General features: G+C 42.9%; 1 protein-coding gene across 1 annotated transcript in view; it reads right to left on the bottom strand.

Annotated features, from left to right (window-relative positions):
* Positions 1-21,426, bottom strand: part of NRXN3 (neurexin 3) — a 1,457,090-nt gene that overhangs the window by 1,400,202 nt on the left and 35,462 nt on the right. Inside the window, exon 3 of the mRNA XM_023752494.1 lies at positions 8,246-8,275. Within this exon, the coding sequence (XP_023608262.1) occupies positions 8,246-8,275 (30 nt within the window). The remainder of the gene's footprint in view (positions 1-8,245; positions 8,276-21,426) is intronic.

The raw sequence follows: 21,426 nt of genomic DNA, 5'->3' as shown, positions 1-21,426 counted from the left end.
TGTTAGCCCTCAATAAACAAACAAATAAGTGAACAAATAAATGAAAACTTCCCTGCATGTTTACACACAAAGCATATTCTCTTTTCTGAGAATTGAAAGGGTGAGTGATTTGACTAACTGAATTATTACCTGATAGTTTCTCTGTAAAATAAATTAATACAATTAATTTTAAAACTGCATACATACTAATACGTTGAAAACAGAACTTAGCTGAGACTTTAGAAGGAGAGGTGGTTGCGCTATTTGAAAGCCATTGCCAGACTCCTATGAACTGTCAGCAAGGTGTTAGAAGGCCGGTTCATCATTGCTTGGTCAGCCTGTGTCCTGAACACCTAGCACTTGGCTCTCTGTCAATATTTGTCCAATGCTGAGTAAACATTGCTTTCTAATGTGAAAGCCGATGGTCTGCTGAATTCAGATGCATATCACCCCAGAATGTATTATTTCCAGGACACTACAGATGGAAGCCACACATGAAAACATACTCAACCAGTGTAAACCTATGAATATGTATTTGGACAAACTGTACCTATACCCAGATACACATCCACCGTCCTGCATACCTGAGAAGCAGACCATGGTGTAAACAAGCCTCAGCACATAAGGAAATACACTTGGTTTGTTCTCCTATTAAATACTTTTCCATCATGCTAATGTTTTCAATTCTTTATAAATGAGATGTGTCATAAGGATAATACAATCTAATCCAAAACATCCTTTACCTGTAGGTGCTATCAAAATTTATATGTGTACATAGAAATCTACAGTTGAAAAGTATAGCTCCTGTAAGAGTCTGTGCAAGGAGATCACTATTCACCCTTGAGAAAAAAGTTATATATATATATTCTGTGTGTAATCAATAAATCCAAATGATAATTGCATTGGAAATAAATATGGTGCTTAGAAATCTGAGAAATGTTTTCCTTTATATATTGTCAACTAGAATTTAATTGAAACATCCATTGATCCATAGTACATTTTATTAATAAATCTACTCTTCACATTCACACATTTTTTTAAAAAATGTTCTAAGAAACAACTGTTCTAAAAAACATGTCTTTGGTGTCCAATAAAAATTTCTAAACGAGGAAAAGGAGAAAGAACACTTTTCATATTTTTAAAGCACCATTTTAGAAACATCACTGTCAAAAACACAGTTGATAAAATCGGGCAATTATACTTATGTTTAAAATAAATCTATTTTCCCCCTGCAGACTTTCAAAACATTAGAAGGAGGGGGGGAAAACATGGAAAACAGGCTTCTTTAAGAAACAAAGTGAATTTATTCATTGTCAAGAGGACAAATCAGTGGTGGGTGAAAAACAGATGAGGCAAGAGATGGAAATGTAATATTGCCCCTATTTCATTATAATTGGATATTTATAGAGCACAGATGAGTTTATTTTCATAATTAGTAACTGGCATTGCATTTACTAATTTGCATAAACAGTTGGCTATCAAAGCAGTAACTTATTTGCAGGGCTCTCAAGTCCTAGCAGGGACAAGAGGGGGGTCAACTCCTCAAATCAGCTTTTTAAATGTCATTACCAGCAAAATACAATCTACATGAAATCATGTTCAAGTTCATGTAGCTTGATTATCTCTTTCCCATATGGCCAATGTTGACTAGTTCAGTATTGGACAGCCAATGGTCAAATCCACATGGGGAAAACTACAATAAATAAATCAGAAGGGGTTTCTAAATTCTGAAGGATTAAAGTAGATCTCAGGTTCAACACTAACTAGTCCAGTAAATAGAGAGTTTCGTAGAGCAAAAGAAAAAGGAATTAAATGCCCCCAGCCACCCTTACTATTCAAACATCATGCCAGTTCTTGGCAATTGTCAGTTACTTCTCTTGCTGGTCATTCTCAACATTCTCATACCTTCCCTTTCTTTACAAAACTTTCACCCAACACATGGATCAGGTTCCTTGGCATTAATGGCAGAGACAGAACAGATCCCTGGTGTCCTGACCACTGCTATGAGCAAAGAGAAAATTAATCAAGCATGCCCCAGCGACTACCTCCCACTATTGACATTCCACCAGAAATCTTGGAGGAATATTTTACATCGCCCTTCTCCTCAAGCCAAAGGGCAAAAACTTGTGGTTCATGGGCCAAACCATTTGTGTGTATGTGCACACGCATGTGTGTGCATGTGTGTGCATGTGTGTATGTGTGTATTTATATATGCATATAGAGACAGAAAAATGCTATGAGCTGATGTTTTTATTTTTAAAATCCAATTCTGGGCTTCTCTTGAGGACCTGGTGACATTGGGCATGCGTTCTGGCATGGCAGCAATCAGCTGGAGCAGAGTAGAGGCTGTTGCCTTTGACAAGCTTTCTGCTCTCCACTTTGCCACAGTTCCCACCATTCCCTACTGTTTCTCTTACACTAGGATTTTTCTTAGGATGGGATCTGCTCTTTGATGATACCTATTAGGCCCCTGAAGACATTTGAGTCTTCAACACCTACTCCAAGTTCAGTTTCAAGGGAAATTATTTGGTAACCCAACCCAGAATGGGCAATCCCCAAATTAACAAGAAAAGGGGCAGGGAGGTCAAAGCACACTCTAGACCAGGAGTGGGCAAACTTTTTGACTCGAGGGCCACAATGGGTTCTTAAACTGGACCGGAGGGCCGGAACAAAAGCATGGATGGAGTGTTTGTGTGAACTAATATAAATTCAAAGTAAACATCATTACATAAAAGGGTACGGTCTTTGTTTTTTTAGTTTTATTCATTTCAAATGGGCCGGATCCGGCCTGCGGGCCGTAGTTTGCCCACGGCTGCTCTAGACACTTAAACACAGGCTGAAAAAAATCAGATTAAAAAAAAAGCTGACCACGGCTGGCTGTTGAATAACTCCTTTGGTCAGCCACTTTTGGGTAAAGTCACATTTGTTTTTGGCTCAATGCAACCCAATGGTCTTGTCAATGTGGTGCTTATCATTGTAGCCTAAATATGCTGTGAATTTCACAATTCTTCCCAATGCAAGTTTACTGCTTCATGATAGCTTTAAACAATGACAGAATCTGAGGCACTCTTTTCTCTGACAAGCTGCTAAGAATAAATCCAAAGACCTTTCCACTTTCATTCTGGGGAAATCAGTGACCATTTCTCTCTGTCACTTGTACACACAAGCCAAGCGAGGCCTGGGTGGAGGAGGGGACTGGAGCCAGAACATCTGGCCTCACTCCATGACCCTGGGGGCTCCTTTGCTCAGTAGGTTGGGGTGATAAGGGTAGCGGCAAGAGGCAGAGGTTGGTATAGAACTCTGGACAAAGTACTGATCTAAGGGTGGTGTGGGTGACAGATGGCCAAGACTCGGCCTCTGTCCTTTAGGGAGGTGGGGGGTGACTGAAACACATGAGTAATTCTGTTTCAAGGCAGCTTGGCATATGTACTTTATAACAGAAGCACAAAGTCAGGTGGACCTAGGAGGCTTGGGTCTTAAAGGGTCCAAGAGAGGCCATATAGTGTGGTTAGGGGCTCAGATTCTGGGTTTCTTTTCCATTTATTAGCCATCTGACTTTATTAGCCATCTGACTTCAGTTATTAACCTCTCTCCAGTTTGTTCTACTTATCCGTAAAGCCTACCTCATAAAATGGTTGTAAGGATTCAGTGTGACAAGGCACCTGAGCACAAGACACAATGAATGGCACATGGGAAATAATCAAGGTCAGCAACAGCAGCCAGAGAAAGTAAATAAGATCCCCATGTGCAAAGCCTAAAACCACGAAACACATCTATCTTATGGGATGCTTTAGGTGATTAGAGAAATAAAACGAGAGAGATGGAGTGAGTGTGGGGAGGAGGAAGGGAGACTGACTCTCATGTGGTCTCAGAGAAGCCATGGGAGGAGGGGCAGGTGCCACAGCTCCATGTGCTTCGGAAAGGTTGAGTCCTGGGCAAGTGAGGTGGCTTTGCCTATGAGGACATCCTGGCAGCCTCGGGTTGAGCAGAGTAGAGAAGTGGGGGTTACAGCCAGATGTACCCTTTCGACTATTATTGCTCTTCCTCGTCCCCCTTTCTCACCTCCTTTCAAAAGGTACCAAGCTCAAGTTGGGGCAAGGGTCCCCACGACAGATTTCTGAGAATGAACCCAGCCATGACTCGCATAAAAGGAGCAGTCAGTCAACTAACCCAAAGTGAAAGGACTGAGCTGCTTCTGAGGTAAAAGTCCACAGACTAGTCATCAAATCAGCATGCTCAATAACCTGTCAACCCCTCTTTCTTCAACATCCTCACGCCAGAATTCACATTTTCAACTTCTCTTATCAGCCAATCTTGGCAGGAAGCAGGCGCACCCAGCTTTGCAGACACGGGGGCTGCAGAGTCAGGCAGGAAGAGGGGCGAACCAATCCAGATACATATTTATAATGTATCAATTAACTTCTCCTTTCTCTTCTGAACAGCTAATCCAATTTGAGCTGGCGATCCAGGTGCTCTGGGCTCAGGTCTCTGACAGCTTTGATTAGGAATGGATGAGTGAGCTGTGCTACCCAAGGTAGGAAGTGCCGAAAGGCACATCAGGGCATTAGGGCAGCCGCCTGCTCAGCGCCTCTCCTTTCTCCCCCATCACACACACACACACACACACACACACACACAACACACACACACTGCCTACCTTGCAAACGGTGTGCTCTGTGAGTTCAAATCCAGTATTATCTCTTTCTCCTTACGATGCATTGCCTCTCCTGTGTTCTTCTACAATCTCAGTCCCACCAATCTTAGCTCATCACCCCATCAGAAAATTTCCACTCCCCAAAATACAGGCAAAAAATAAGTATCCCCAGATTTTACATTAGATAATATTTCAAGCTATTCACCAACCCTCTTCTCTTTCTTATGTAGCATCGTTCCCTCACTGATGTTATCCCCAAATTCAGCAGTAATGGAAACAATGGTACATCATTTCACATCTCCCTGTTCCCTCCATTACGTTTATTGGGAGGGATTCGTAGAATATCCTGCATTAAGTAGACTATGTCTTCCTCACACTGCACAACCACTTTCAGAGTCCCCCATTCCTTCGAGAACCAGGACACCATAATAGATATGTCTCCTGGATTTAACAGGAATTGGGCCAACTGGGAACCTTCCCCAAACATCCAACATGAAGTGCATGGAAGGGAAATGATAGCACTGGCTTTGTGTTTTTTTGTTTTGTTTTTTAGTTGTTAAAAGCACTAAGTTATCATTTGGACTGTATTCATCAGAATCAACAATTCCCCTTGGATACATGAATATTTCAGAAGGCAGATTGATTATTATAATGATAAAAATAAAATGATCACTACCTTTACTTCTACCTACAGAAATGAAGTGGAAGGTCCAATTAAGTAGAGGAAGCATGGTGTCCACCATGGAGGAGGCAAGAGAGAGAGAGAGAGCAGCGAGAGTAAAACATCAGGACACTGCAAACAGACAAAGAAATGTAACACACATAACAAAACCCCACAACAGTAACAGCAACAGCACAACAACATTCTGAGAAGGCAGCACAAAACAAATCCATAATGTGATGCTTAAACAAGCCATAACAGTGGGACCTGCTTCCATCTGTGGCATGTTTAAGCTTTCTCCAATTAGTATCCCTTGTCCCATCCTTGGAAACAGGACCACATTTTCATGCACAAGCACTGCACAGCCACATGTATGTGAAATCCCATGCCACATGTATGTGAAATCGCACACACTTAACCAATCTAAAATTGGCCAGGGAAAGTCTCAGAGAAGCTGAGTTCTGCTGTATTTTCCCAACATTAACAGGATCATGAGGATCAAGAGTGTAACATACATGTATGGAGGGTGCACACACAACATATGTCAGTATTTCCACACATATTTATGCACATCAAAAACAAAGTCTGGAGATTCCAAGGGTACCAACCAGAAATCTCTTTCATGTTGAATGGATAAGGACAAGGACAAGGAAAGGAGTATTGGTGGGAAGTAGAATTGGTTTCTTAGTTAACCATCACAGGGCGAGCACAGACGAGAGGCTGGGAAATGGGGGGGAAATTAGAGGAGGAGGAAAGTAGTTAAAGGACCTTCTAAAAAGCAGATTAAACTGCCAGATTGCAACTTAAAATCTCAGAGGCACTGCCCCCCAGAAGAATTCTGCTTCCTTTCGTGAAAGCCTCTCTAAAGAGGAATTCACAATATTCGTGTCTGTCACTATTTTACTGCCTAAAGACTCTTTTCCTAGAAGATACCTGACTTAACCCCCCGACTATGTGCACCGGGGTGTGCCTGAGTTCTTTACTCATGCACACATCAATCTGGGTGCCCAAGAGAAGCTCAGTAGTGAATGGAAATCAGGCAAGGTTTGCAATAGAAGTTCTCCACATGCTTTTCATACCATCGTTGGGAGTTAGCCCTCCAAAATACCTGTGCTGCATTAGTGGGTCTGAAACAAGCCTAACTAAGGTTAAAGAAGTCCCCACCAGCCTGTCCCATCTGCCTAGATTCCATCCTATGGCATCAGCCATAAGATGCACTCAGACTCTAAGCCACTATAAAAGCTGGGAGGACCCCTAAAGGGCAACTGGGATCACCTGTGAGAGAATATAAAAGGGGGTCTTCTCATCAGGACTCTGAGGGCCTACTTTTTCTAGTGTAACTTATCAAAATTGGGCCAGAGAATTCTAGCAATTCATAGAGCTCAGATCCACCCACTTGGTAGATTTGTGCTTAACTTTCTCAAACTGCCTGGCCACTAGGTCAACTTCAGTAAATCCCCCACTCATACCCATTTCATAGTGACCTGCTGTTGGTAGATAACTTTGCCTTATAGGCAGGTAACGTCACCTACAAGAATAGAGAGGCTTCATGCCATCCTCTTCCAGAGCTCCATGTAACACCTGAAAATTCACGTGACCTCCTCCCTCCAGCTCTGCTCTTTGACACCTGCTCTATACCAGACAGTGTCTTCATTGAAAAGTCCGGAGTCCACATCATGGATCTTGCTCATGTCTGGAGGATGCACTTGTATTGGGAAAGTGTGCTTCCTTCTCAACCTGCCTTATCATTTAGGATGCCCTCCACTGCCCACCTCTGCAGCTTCCTGGACACCATAAAAATTTTTTCTCAGCCCTGGGTGGTTCCTTGATCTGATCAGACTCCCCTTTGTGGCAGCACTATCTGATGGATCCAATGTAAGGAAGTAAGGGTGGGAGGAAAGGTAGAGAAGCCCTTCAGTGCTGCCCCACCTTTGTCAAGAGATGAAGAAAAACAGAACAAGGAAGTATCCTTCCTTCCCCTTTTCTTTGGTCCTCCAAAATGGGCACTGAGCCCCATGTGTATTTGAGGTGGGGGGGAGGGGACAGAAAAGAGATTAAAGTACAGCCTTTTCGTGTCAGGGCAAGGCAGGTAGCCCAATCTTGCAATCATCCCAAGTCTCAGAAGGAACACAATGGTGGCAATTGAACAGCAAAGGAAAAGACAATTTTAAGTAGGCTTAGTTCTCAAATCCTGATTTAGGCTGATAATGTGGAAAATTTTTATTTAGGAGAAAAAGGCTTCATTCACAGCCCACCCTGTGCTTAGCTGAGCTGAATTTCCTGCACAGTTCATTCCCTGCATATTTGAATATTTTAGGTTGCAGATGCTGAATTCACAGATCTTTATATGCAGTTTTCTTCAGGGTGTATAATGAGTTAGAATCCTGCCACGAGGACATTAGCATGTTCTCTTGGTGGTTTTTGCTTTTATACAAAACTGAAAACAGTCAACCCCCAAGGCTGCCTTTCACCACGAGGGGCTGAAAGTCATTACAAAGGGCAGTGGGGATGGAGGGGAAGGCAGAAAGCAAACCTTACTCAGGGTGGAATTCTGGGAGAAGCCCAGCTCCTCTCCCCCAACCCCAGCATGGGGCGTGGGGAGGAGCAGGAGGAAGTTAACCGCTCTGCTGCTCTGAAATTAGCTTCATTCACCCCCATTACCGACACCGTCATGCCTTGTTTCATGCTTCCCTCTCAGAGGCAGCCCTGCAGGGCCAGCGCCCCGGTGACAAATGTGCAGAATGGCAAAGCCAAGGAGACGATGGGGGTGGGAAACCAGGATGCATCCGGAAAGGTGCTCCCACCACAAGGGGCTCTGCTGCCAGCCTGGCCCGGATGGGAAGAGCAGGCAGCAAATGGCCTGCAGCGATGATGAGGGTCCGAGCCACCAGCCAAAGGCACAAAGGCAAGCGATTGGGGCAGCTGTAGCACCACAAGCAAAACACACCTACCTTGTTCACTCATCATGAGATGGGAGAGGCCTTGAGGAAAGAGAAGATGGGAAAGGGGGAGTTGGAGAGGGGAAGGAGAAGGAAAAAAGAAAGAAGACAAAGTTAGAATTCCAAATGCAATGCAATGCAATCTTCTCTTAATTCTTGAGTGGAGGGAGGGGTGGCACACACACTCCAGAGCATGCAGAGAAACTAAGGCCCGCCTTCCTGCTGCTGGGCAGAAAGGCTGGCTCTGCAGCCTAAGACAGGCTTCCGTTTGCTGAGCTGTTCTGGGCCTCATTCACGAGAACTCCCACACTGCTTCCTGCCATAGGCAGGATCTGAGATAAATCTATTAACGCTGAGGTCCCTTGGCAAAGAGACTCCAGATGCCAGGCAAAATAGGTTTCTTTCTTTTAAATTACTTTTAATAGTAATACATGGTCACTGTAGAAACTTTGGAAAATTCAGAAAAGAAAAACATTAGTTATAATCTCACCATCCAGAGATAACCATCCAACTTTTTTTCATTTGAGATACAGTATTCTTTTCTATAAAAACTGAATGACACTGAACACACCAAATGAGCTCCTGCTTGCAAGAGCTGCATAGACAACAGGAAACAATGTTCTGCTGTCCCCTATTGCCCTCTTCTTAGCTCAGTGACAGCCACACCCTCCTCTGCTTCTCCACCACCATCTTCTCCTGGAAAGTCCCTCACCCGTGATCAGGGAGGTCCAGCCCAGCACTGAATGGGTTAAAGAGGGACCACAATCCCAATACACAAAGAGCACAACCTCTGGCTATGTTCTCATGGAAGTCAAACAAGGTTATTAAGAGCTCATTACTTCAAGGGAAGTACAAGCTCTGATAAATCAGTTACAAGAAAAGATTTCCAACCAGTAAGCAACTGTACCAGTTAGTTGCTCATCCATGGCTTTTATTATTACTGGAGATATTTGACAAAATCCAGATCACCCCAGAGAACCTTTACCCAGAGTGAAATTTAGGGATATATGGGATTAATAAAGGAGAAAAATCTCTGAAGTATGGAAATCTCTAAATGTTTTTTGGAGATTACTAGCAATTTAGAAAAGTAATCAGAGGCAAAATACGGGTCAAGCAACTGACTTTTAAAAGATCAATGGTATATTAAATACATAGATAGATACATATGCCATAAATGTCATGGAGTCTATTTTTTTAAACAAATTTTATTAAACTATAACCATATTTTAAGTGCATATTTCTGGCATTCATTTCTCGAGCCCTAGGATTAATATCCATGAAAGAATGGAATCATGCCAAAGCAAGTCATTCTCATGATTTGTTTTGTTTGTAAAAAATTAATTTTTGGTCTTTTATTTGGAGGGGATAGTAGAGAGAGAGAACAACGGGCCCTGGATTTGGCTAAGGGAAACTTTGGCAGAAGTCACCATTTCAAAAATGTCTGATATTTCTGGACCAAGCCATCGCCTTCAGCATCCAGACCAAGAGTACTAAGGGGGAGGGTCTGGGAAAGGCAGGTGGAGTATGTAGAAAGGTGAAGGGGAACAGAATAGGTATGTAAATTCAGTAGGTGACTATTCACAGGAGGGTTGTAAACACTGAGAAATGAGAATAAGGAAGATTCAAGGAGATACCTAAGAGTGAAACAGAAAGTTAAAAATGTAGGAAGAATAATATTGTATTATAGACTTGAAACTTAAATGTTCTCACCACAAAAAGAAATCGTAATTATGGGATGGGATGGAGGTGTTAGCTAATGCTATGGTGGTAATCAGTTTGCAGTTTATAAATGTATGAAACCAGCATGTATACCTTAAACTCACATGGCATAATATGTTAATTTTATCTCAATAAAGCTGTAAGATTAATATTCTTTTAGTTTAAAAATGAAAGTACAAACATTTTGTACCTGTGAGTAAAGATGATTGGCAGCTGGGAGAAGGAGTGAGTAGAAGAGAGGTGGTGGGTTAGTCTTTCTCTGACCCAAATAGATATTTCAGAAATTTACCAAATGAAGAGTAAGCAGGACACTTGGTAGTCAGAGAGTAGTCAAAGCCCTGGAGAAGCTCCTACAGTGGGGCCCCATTTAGGGGCTACACATGTGTTTCTTTAAAGTAGTATTTCCCAAAGTGTATTTTACTGGCCACCTTCATCAATCACATGGGGATGCTTATTAACAGTGAATATCTGGGCTGCACCCCAAATCTAATAAATCAGAATCTTGGGGAGGAGGTGGAGGGAAAATCTGAATGTGAAATGGTTTGCCCAAGTGATTGCCATACTTACTAGAACTTGAGAGAGCTACCCCTTGAAGTGGCATATAATTCAAATTTTGTTCAAGTAAATTTTATGATAAATGCAGTATTGGATAAAGAGGCATTGGATATTTAATGGAACCCTGCAGTGGATCCTTTTGCAAGAGGAAGAATCCTTTTAAAATGCAAATAACCCACCACCTGTGTCTTTAAAATTCAAATATGTACTTAGCAGGTTTTATTAAGCTACATATGTAGTGGCAGCATTGCAACTGGAATCAAATGTTCATATTATTCAACTTATAAAAATCTTAAATAGAAATATTAGGCCAAGAATGCAGATCAGGGATCCTGATGTCAAAACTCTGGTGTTGCAGGCAATAAAGCAAAAAAGAACATGAAGAGGAATATACAGCAGGAATATATGGGAAACATCATGAGGGAGCAGAGAAACCGAGTAACCATAACACAGCTTGAGTTTTATTTTGCTTTTTGAGAAGGGAATTTTATTCCACTTTCAAGAGTTTTTACATCAATATCATCTCATGTACAAATTCATCAATTTGACCTATCGTCATAGCTGTGGGTTTAAGAACTGGAAACCAAGAATTCTAGAGACTCCAGGTCTTTTCTAAAATTCTGTTGCTAGCCCCCTTCTATTCCAAAACACTTTTTAAAAAAATAATTGCAAAAAATTAGAAAGCAACTGAAGTATCTATCTAAATGTCACACCCTAACTGGATCTAGGGGCCATTCTGGATCTCAAGATGTCTGCTGTTTTTTACCCTTCCCCTCACTCTTTCCAGAGCTATATTCCACCCCTCTGTGTCTATTTATGTGGTGCACAGATTCTCAGGGTACATATAAGAACAAGAGGAGGAAAAGCTCACCAGTAGGTAAGACATACAAAGTTGAAATTGCCTTAGAACAGACTGTAAATCATATGTAAAGTTTATACAAAATATACCTATGGCCTTCTAAATTGCATGATATCCTTGGGGAAAACCCCCATGGAGCTAGTTGCTTTTGCAGCTTGGGAGAATGGAAATGGCTATGAAAGCAAAGCCATTTGTAAGTGGCTGTGGCCATCATGAAGCCTGTCATGGTAATGACTAATGCAGAGAATAGGAGCCATTTACTGAAACAGGAAAGAGGAAGATGCAATGTTTAGGGACCAGGCCAGAAGGTGAAGGCCTTCATCATGTAAGCTAATACTGTCTCCCCCTCAAACCTATACTATCCCACTCACCTCAGATAATTTTCAATCCATCCTTCCTTCACTCTGGCTGGGGAATGGGGGAAAGTAATTCAGGGGAGGAAGGAAGTCACTCATGAGGAAAATATAGATTCAGGGGTAAAAAAAAAAAAAGCAAGTTATCTGCCAAGGCTTTTCTTTCATTCACTCTCAGGGTAACTTTTATGCCAGTATAAAATCTACATATATCATCTCTTTCTCCACACTGAAATAGAGAAATTAAATGTCACTAATTACAGCAAGTGCCAAGTGCCAATGTTGAATTCTTATGAAGCCACAAGGACTTTTGAAAAGAGTAATTATGAAAAATCAGAAGGTAATGAAAACATTCATTCTGGAGGAACTAAGGGGCTAGTGAGGGTGATAGAGGGTGGAGCCTGAGAAAGAGAGAAGCCACAAGTGACCACTTCTGTAGGGTGACCGGGAATTTGGAAAAGAGAGAAGGGGGAAGAAGAAACACATGTCTTAGCATTTTAAGCACTTAAAAGAGAGGAAATTCAGTTAACTTGGCAAGAATTCTAACAGTAATAATATTTGTTGACTGTGTACTATAGGCAAGGCATGGCTATGTGTCATCTCATTAAACATCACTCTATGGGATAGACATTGCTATAATTTCCATTTTACAGATAAGCAAAGCAAGGCTTAGAGCCAAAGTCACACTATTAGTAAGGGGTGAAGTGAGGATTCTAAGCCAACAGATGGGCTCTCCAGGCTGTGATGGTAACCATGACACTAGCTATTCTGTCTAATTTGGTACTGGTAGAGAAGGAAAGACACGTGTCTTAGAGAATTCAGGAGCAGAAATAGTGTCTGGACATCAATTTGACTTCATCCCTGACCCTGGTGGAGCATGATATGAGGAGCACTTGGGGAATGCTTCTTCTAAACAGCCATCATCTTCCCCACCTCAATTTCCATCCCCAGATTCTACTAAAACATAAAGCTTTTCTTTTCCTTTCCTAGGTCATTTCTTGAGGTTATTAAGGCACTTTCTTCATTAAATGGAAATCTGAATACAAGACACACTCAGGCTCCTCAATCATTGTCACTGTCCTATGCGTGAGACCATTAGGAAGCCAATGGATATCTGTCTCCAATGATAGGGGTGATGCAGGGACATGAGAGTAAAGGAAGGACAGAGACATGCAGTCGCAGTGTGGGAAGTTGGTCATTGAGGGCAGGAGGGAAGGCACAGGGGATTGGGTGGGATTGGAGAGAAGAATGCTTGAAGGGAAGAGGTGGGGTCCTCTATCTCTTCCACAATTATGCATCAGACTAGCCCTTCCCAGGCAATTCCCCGACCTTCATTGTGAACTTTGGTCTCCTTGTTCTACCACGGGTTCATCAGTAGCTTGCAGGGGAGCCTGAGCTTGTTCAACATTTTGATCAATAACTTGCCTGAGAACACTCATGGCATGCTGTCTTATTGTGATGAACTAAAGCTGAGGGGAATAGTTAATTTGTTAGTTATCAGAATCAGGGTCCAAAAAATGTGAATAGGCAAAAGTAAAATTTAATTTAAAGGAAAAATGTAAACTCCAGCACTTAAGCAAAACACGCTCAAGTCCCCGCAAATAAAAAGAAGTCAACAGTTCCATCTCTTCTCAGCACTGACTCTACTAAACCTAGGGTTTTTGGTTCAGAGAATGGTGCAATGTATTAGAAGGGGCATGAACCAGGTGAGGTGTGTCCAAAGAATAATCAGAATGGTAAGGACTCCAAAGCAGGTCACATGCTGAATGGCTGAAGGAAGTGCTACACACAGACCAAATAAGAAGGAGTTAGATAAGGACATGAGAGCTGCCATTAAGCATTTTAAAAATTGCACCTGCGAGACAAAGGAGCAAGCACATTCTGCAAGAATAGTAGGTCCACAGAAGAGATTCAGAGTGGGGTTTTGGAAGATAACTACCAAAATTCCAATCCAACTCGAAGACTCTGTGCTTCTATGAAGTATCTTGCTCTTCAATGAGGTCAAATAGCTATATGAAACATCTGATATTTGACTGGTTTTTACCTACAAAATGAGCATTTTACATGGTTCAAACTAATACCACCCATAAAAGGGTAGGCACTAAAGAAAGCTTCAATGAATCACCTAATGCCAATCGTGAGCCACACTCGGGAAGATCACCTGTTTACATATGTGATTTTGGCTTTTCTATAAGCCTTGCACAGTACTGGGGTTGAATTCAATATTTGAAATGATTATGATGATGGTTTCCAGAAAAGAGCCTGTTGCTAATCCTCCAAGACAGGTGCTACCCAGGTCCAGCCTCTAGGTTTGCCCTTCCATGATGCCACTGTGTTCCATCCTCACCTCTAAGCCCTAACAGCCCAGGAGCTAGACTGAACAGAAAGTATTTCTTCTAGTGTCACCCATGAATCAGCCACAGATTCTGTGTGGCATAATCACAGGGTAGAGGAAGAGTGTTGGCAGCATCTTCCCAATCTATTCCACCTCTTTAGAGGGGGAGGAGGGTTTTCTCACATGGGAATAGCATAAAAGGAAGAGAGATGAAGGCAGTCATGCTTGTTACTCAAAGGGTTAAAGGATCAGCATTATGACTTTTAGAAAAATCTTCCCAAAGAAGAAGTCTTTGATCTGCGACTTGTCATGAACTTCTCTAAAATAGCTCTTCAATCACTAATGACATGAAGCAGGAAGAAACACCTGATGTGCTAGATGAAAGAACTATACCCTAATAGATCATGGCATGCTGGATTTTAAAAATCCAGGGCTGAATTGAACAAAATCAAAGGATGATCCCAAGTTTAAATCAAAAAAGCCATTGATTACACAGTGCAGGAAGGGTAGAGGATAGCTTAGCAGCAGTTCAACATAATACTATAGTCATTTTAAAAAAAAGCTAAGGTGCTTGCTATCATCATTAATAGATGTAGGGAGTCTAGAAAAAAGGTAGTAATGAAACCACTCTGTAATGAACTGGTTGGGACATATCCACAATACCATATGTGATGTGGGCATCCTTCTTTGGAAAGAATGCCCCCAAAAAGGTCATTTTTAGAGAACAATGACCTGGGTTATAAAAAACTAAAACCTTTGTACAGAATGCCTAAAGAAACTGGAGATGCTTTAAGCTTTATAAAAGAAAATCCTTAAAGACAAAAGCCCTGTCTTCAAACACTGGGAGTGTAATTAGATCTATTCTGTGTCTCCAAGGGCTGGAAGCAATACAGGTGGTGAAAGCTATAGTGACTCAGAATAATGAAGAACTTATGAACACTCAGTGCTGTTAGAATGGAACGGAATGGCTAAAGGAGTAATGTGTTGCTCATGACTAAAGGGGTTCAAGCCAAATCTAAATAAACTCTTATAGGAGAGATTCAGAAATTAGGTACAGAGAGAGCCTTGACAAATTTTGGGTCCTTTCCATTCCTGAAATGCTGATTTTAACAACAAAGCTTCATGAGCACATATAATATGGCAGGTGGTGGGGATGTAGGCATAGAAAATTTATCAAAGAATAAGACATTCCCTGTCCTTCAGCAGCTCACAGTGGCCAATGAGGAGCATGTGGGGAATAATATGTAGTTGACTATAGTGTATTATGATGATGGCTCTACCAGTCCCATGCCCTCAGTGCCATGGGAGCCCAGACAAAGAGATCATTTATCCCAACCTGCCTTAATGTATGTAGGGTATAAAATAATGGTCAAGGCTGAAACTTGCCAGTCCTTTCACCTTTGGGCTCATTTTTCTTTAAAACAGTGGTTCTCCAACTTTGGTCATATTGGAATCCCCTGGGATCTCATTCATTAGCCCTCCAGGTGATCTGGCTGCTTACCAGAGTTTGCAAAAACAATGCTCTCAATAATCTAAACCCTGGATTTAAATCCCATCTCTCTCTCTTATTAGCTGTGGGATTCTGAGCAAGTTAACTTTCCTGTGCCTCTTTCCTATAAAATAGCTGCCTCCAACTTGTAAACTACCTTCTCAGCATCACCATGATAATCACCAGAAGCCACATATGGAAAGCATTTAGCACAGTTCATGGCACATGGGAAGGGCTTTTTGAGCTTGTAGTCCTTGCTGTCATTATTAGGAGACTGTAAATCTAGGCCCTCTCTCCACCTCACCCCCCTTCTCTCGTCAACACCAGCACTAGCAGCTTTCATGCCAGGCATCCTCAGATACCTCCACCATGGTCAGAGTCCCCACAAGGGCACCCACTGTCCTTAGCTCTCAATTGCATTCCATCCCCTCATCCCAAATTCTTTCCAGACCTCCGTAGGCAGTTCTACAGATGGGGAGGGGCTCCGTGGTTGCCATAAATAAGCTTTGTGATTTAGCTGAGTTATCTGGAAGTTCCATGGCCTCAGTTTCCCCTCCTGTGCAAGGGAAAAATGGGTCTAGAACAGTTTCTCTTAGGTCTCACCAGTGGCATTTTGAGCAACACATCTTTGAATGAGACCCTCCTCCACATTCTAGCATTCATTGACCCTTCCTACTAAATTCTGCCAATGCCCCCTCATCATTGGAGCAACAAATCAGTCCCCACACATTTGACAGGGTCAGGGCAGGTCAGTACTATCCCACTGAGACTATAGGATAACTCTAATGATTTTTTCCAGCTCCATCTCTGACCTTGCCCTCTGGAACTGGGAAACAGAATGGAATCATAAGCAGCATCCCAGTTAAGTCTGCCTTTCCAAGACAGTAAAGCAAGAGATTTTAGAAGACCCTAGAAAAAGGTGCCAAGGCCCAGCTATTTGCTTCCTTGAGTTAGCCAAAGCTGGAGGCAGGCTGGGAGCAGAAAAGAAAATCCTTAAAGACACAATTCCTTTACTCACATTTCCTCAAGAACTGCTATGGGAGCCCAGGGGGTCTTCCCAGGCCCCAGCCTGGAAATTGGCTGGAAGCTGAGCCCAGCCCAAGGCCCCTTTCCAATCCAGTGGTGCACAGCAGTGTGGATTTCCCTACAGCCCACACCCCTCACTAAGCCATGAGAAATGAGTTAGCGGGCTGGACTTGGCCTGGGAGTCCAACTTGTGGGCCCTGCCCTATCCTAAACTATCTGCCTCTCGCAACCTAAACTTGTATTTGGAAAGGGCCTGGACAGTGACTGGCACAGACTAAGTGGTCAATAAATGATCATTCCCTTTCCCTTCCCTAATCTCTTTCTCCTTCCTACATCCCATCAACCCAGAAAGTAGATACTTCATGCTGTGCCCAGCAAAACCAGGAATTGGACTTTAGCAAGGTGGACTGCACCTTCCTCAGTACAGCCAAGGAGATGCTGGGAATTTCAGGTCAGTGTGTCTTAAAAGTTAATGTGCATCCCCTGGGGGTCTGTCTGGGTGAGGCCTGAGATTCTGCTGTTCTAACAAGTTCCTGGGTGAGTCGATGCTGCTTGGTGGGTAAGTCACCTCTGAGCAGCAAGTGTCCAGGGCAAAGCCTTTGTGCCCATAAATACAAGCCAGACAAGTGAGATGCTGCGTCCAGACTTCGGGTTTAGAAGTGTCCCTCAGGCTGGACTGAGTGGCCCCTTGGAGACAGGGCAGGGGTGAGGACAAACAATTAGTCCCTTCTCCAAGGACAGCCTGAGACTACTTAAACTGAAGGGGGCAGAGATCAAGAGTGGGCAGAGGAAGACTGGAGCAAAGGCAGTCCAAACTCTCAGCAACGCAGACCTCCTCTGGGCCCTGGCAGACAAGAGCCCCTCCTCCCTCGCTTGCCGGGCTCTGATGGACTGAAGCAAGAGGCCTATTTCCTCATCGGGCCTCTGAATAACTAGGGCACTTCCACAAGGTCACAGTTGTTCATTTAAATTCCAGCTCTAATCAGCAGCAGAGCCTGAGAAATCATCCCTTCTGAGGAGAGGCTGTCATAGGGGCATCATAAACAGCCCCTCCCAGCTGGAGAGAAGCTGGGGGGTAGGAAAGGGGTCTCATAGCCGCAGGCCCCTGCACTGTTCCCTGCCTCCAAATCCCTCCTCTCATCAAACTCCCACCCCTACCTCCAACAGCTTCCTCTCCCCTTGGCTGAGAATTCTGGAACACTTGGGTAGAGAGGAGAGGCCTGAGGGCAGGGCACAGCACAGCAGAGCTTGGACTGTCCCCTCCTGCCCCACAGGCAGCCCAGGGAGACCAATGACAAGTCCCAATGGTCCAGAAGTGTGGGATGAGGGGCAAACAGTAAACCCTTCCAGGCCACAAATGGATACCATGGCCTTGGAGATGTCTCTTCCCCTCCCCAGGCCTCAGTTTCCTCTGCTGAGAAGTCAGAGAGAGGCACTCCTTGGCCAGGCCACCCTCTGAGCCCAACATACCTTGTGACCCTAAGGACTCACAATACTCCTGGTGCTTGCAGCCACACTTTCTGCTCAACCAACACTTCTGAGGTCCTACTATGTGGTGTGCACCATGCGAAGAGCATGGAATGCAAATGTGGGTAAGAGGCGCCCACAGCTCGGCCCTGGAAATGCCAGGGTTTCAAAGAGAAAGAGCACAGGCTCTGGAAGCAGACCAGCCTGAGGTCGTGGTTTTGTACCAGTAGTTGACGACAGTGGGCAGTTACTGACCCTCTTTGAATCTCCTTTCCTCACCTGTAGAGAGGATGGCAATGCCTACCCAAAGGAGTGAATATGAAAGGTCAAATTAGAGGATACGCAGGAGACGGCAAAGCTGGGTGCCCCTCTCGAACTGCAGGTCAGCACACCACAAGTGCCTATTGCTACTTCGTGATTCCGCACCTCCTTCCCAGAGGCTGGAAGGAGGGGCTGTGTATTTTCCCACATGAAAGTCCAGTGACATATCGCCTGCCCTTTTCTCCTGGGTGTCCAGGATACTCTCTCCAAGTCCCCAGCCCACCTCCTAGATCGGTGATGGCGAACCTTTTGAGCTCGGCGTGTCAGCATTTGAAAAACCCTAATTTAACTCTGGTGCCGTGTCACATATAGAAATTTTTTGATATTTGCAACCATAGTAAAACAAAGATTTATATTTTGATATTTATTTTATATATTTAAATGCCATTTAACGAAGAAAAATCAACCAAAAAATGAGTTCGCGTGTCACCCCTGACACGCGTGTCATAGGTTTGCCATCACTGTCCTAGACCTTGGGAAAAGTGTTGCCTGCCAGGCCCCATCTCTGATTGTGTTTTACAGTAGCGTTCCCTCTAACCAATCTCCTCAACATGTAAAATTAATCCATTAATCAATCATCCCCTTATAGTCTTCCAGTGGCCCCTGGGTAAACAGTTACATTAGCTCATAAAATCCCAAATCTGTCTTCCTAAATGAAGAAGAAAACAGCAGAGCACCACTGAGGGCTTCTCATTTTAGAGCCACAGCGCTGCTGGCTCCAGGAGGCCTGGCAAGCAGCTTGGAGAGGTTGGAGGCTGCCCCCTAACCTCAACCAGTGTGAGGCAGCTCAGGCTGCCTCCTGCCACATCCAGGGCCACAAGGGAAGGCTCTGAACTCATGATTTGCTTCAGGCTCAGAAACAACAAAAAAGCAGGGGGTCAGTGGGTGGCAGGATTGGCAGTCAGCTCTTGACACCTCAAGGGCAGAAGGAAGAGTGTGACTTAGAATCTCCTCTTGGCTGGCTGCTCAGTAGCTCAGTAACATCAGCACATCACTGAACCTCCTGGCCTCGACTTCCTCGACAAAAAAATAGAGCACAGGTGACACACCTCAGAGGGTGGTTGGAGAATAAAATGAGATAATGGCCGTGAAATTAGAATGGTGCCAGTTATAGATGCTTTTATCTAAGGCAGGCTCACCACTGACCTCTGCCCTTTTGAAGAGACAGAGGGGAACCCATGGGTCCACAGCATTTCATCCACCAGGCTGTTTCACCCACAACCAATACGGTGCCTTTGTGAGAATTAGAAAAATGTGCCCTGTAGTCAGAGGCAGCCTCATGGGCACAGGCTTGGCAAGAGGAATACAGGCTGGATGTCAGCCCCCACAAGTCTACGTGGGGACCCTGGGCTGCAGCTCTGCTGGGAACCAGGAAGAGAAGGCATTATGGCAAGTGGCACTTTTACAAACAGCACTTGAAATGTTGGCCTTACTCCCTCACCTCCTTGCAGTATCCCAGAAAACCTCATCGTAATGCTTGGGACTTAATGCTTGGAACTGCACTGATCACCCACCACCTGATACAATACATATGTGATATACACATACTATACATAATATGTATCTATGTGTGTGTATATGAATACATATAGGGTCAGTGAAAGTTGGTTCACAGTTGTTGGTATAGAAAATAATAGAACAATTAACAAATAATAATGCAAGAATAAACTCTGTATTTCTCATATGCACAACCTTATATATAATTTCTTATTTCATTGTCTGTCCCCATCTAGGATAAAAGATTCATGAGCACAGGGAGCCTTCTGTTTGTTCACTCTTTTGTCCCTAATACTAGGAAAAGTGCCTGGTATATAGCAGGCTATCAATAAAAATTTGCTGATTAACTAAAATATTATCAAGCAGAAAGAGAGAATTTAATGGTATCTTCCTGGAAAATGCTGTTTTGTGCTTTGGTCCAAACTATTATTTTCAAATGGGTGGGGTGTAGACAGAAGATAAAAGATGGGAAAACCCTGTGTACTAGCTAGGGATGACTCTACTATTCTCCTATGTTGCATAATATCTCCTACAAGTTAATGATAAGAAAGAAACTCTTCCTAAGTGTGGTTGATTATTTCAGATACTTGAAAAATAATTAAGGATAACTATTTGGAAAGAGGTCGGCTAATAATGAAAATGTCACACTACCTCTAAGCAAAAATAAATAGACCCATTAGGAAATACTTACCAGATCTTCAATCCCTGAGAATTTTCAGTGACATGACCCAGTGTGTTCCAATGGAGGGTGTATGGGCTTTGGAGTCAGAAAGTCCTAAGTTCAAATCCCATTGCTACCACTGATGGGCTCTATGACCTCGGGCAACCTGCTTAACCTGTTGGGCCCTAAATTTCCTTCACCTTTAAATGGATGTAACAATACCTATCTTGTATTGATATCATAAGAATTAAATGTTGAAAGGACTAAACAAGAAAACATATGTGGAATTATCTTTAAAAAAACAAAAAAGATGATACTCCCTTCTCATTTGGTAGGGTTATTCCCCTTAACTCAAAGTAATAGCCAGTTTAGAATCATCTCCAAACCAGTCTAAATCATTTGACACTTCTTATCTATAAATGGTTGTATCTTCTCATATGAGTCTGTGTTCTGTGTATGTCTGTGTACGTATGTAGATGTAGTCTACACACACAAGGCTTAAAATTAGGACACTGGCTGATTATGCATTTAAAAAGAGAAATGCATAATTATCATAAGGATGGTTCCTCCATTAGTTCATTGACAAAAAAAATCTAGTGTGTTTGTTGTTTTTTACAGTGAGCATGTATTAGTTGTATAACCAAAAAAAATTTGCTAATTTCATTGTGGAAAAGCCATTAGTTAGAATAAAAAGAAAGAAACCTTCTTACACCCACATCATATTTTCCATGCTGAGTATGTGCTATCTTCAACTGTCAATCACATGAAGCCATAGAAGATAAATAGATTTATGGAGGACAAAGCAAAATGTTCATTAAATTGAAGAATACATATCTTAAGAACATCTTTTAAAAATATTTTCAATAAATGCCCACTTTCCACTTTTTTTATTCATCCAGAAATATTAATCA

The sequence above is a fragment of the Myotis lucifugus genome, unplaced genomic scaffold (genome assembly GCF_000147115.1).
Source record: "Myotis lucifugus unplaced genomic scaffold, Myoluc2.0 scaffold_34, whole genome shotgun sequence".
Lineage (NCBI taxonomy): Eukaryota > Metazoa > Chordata > Mammalia > Chiroptera > Vespertilionidae > Myotis > Myotis lucifugus.
Note: the sequence above shows the minus strand (reverse complement) of the source record. Positions and strands in the feature narration are given on the sequence as shown.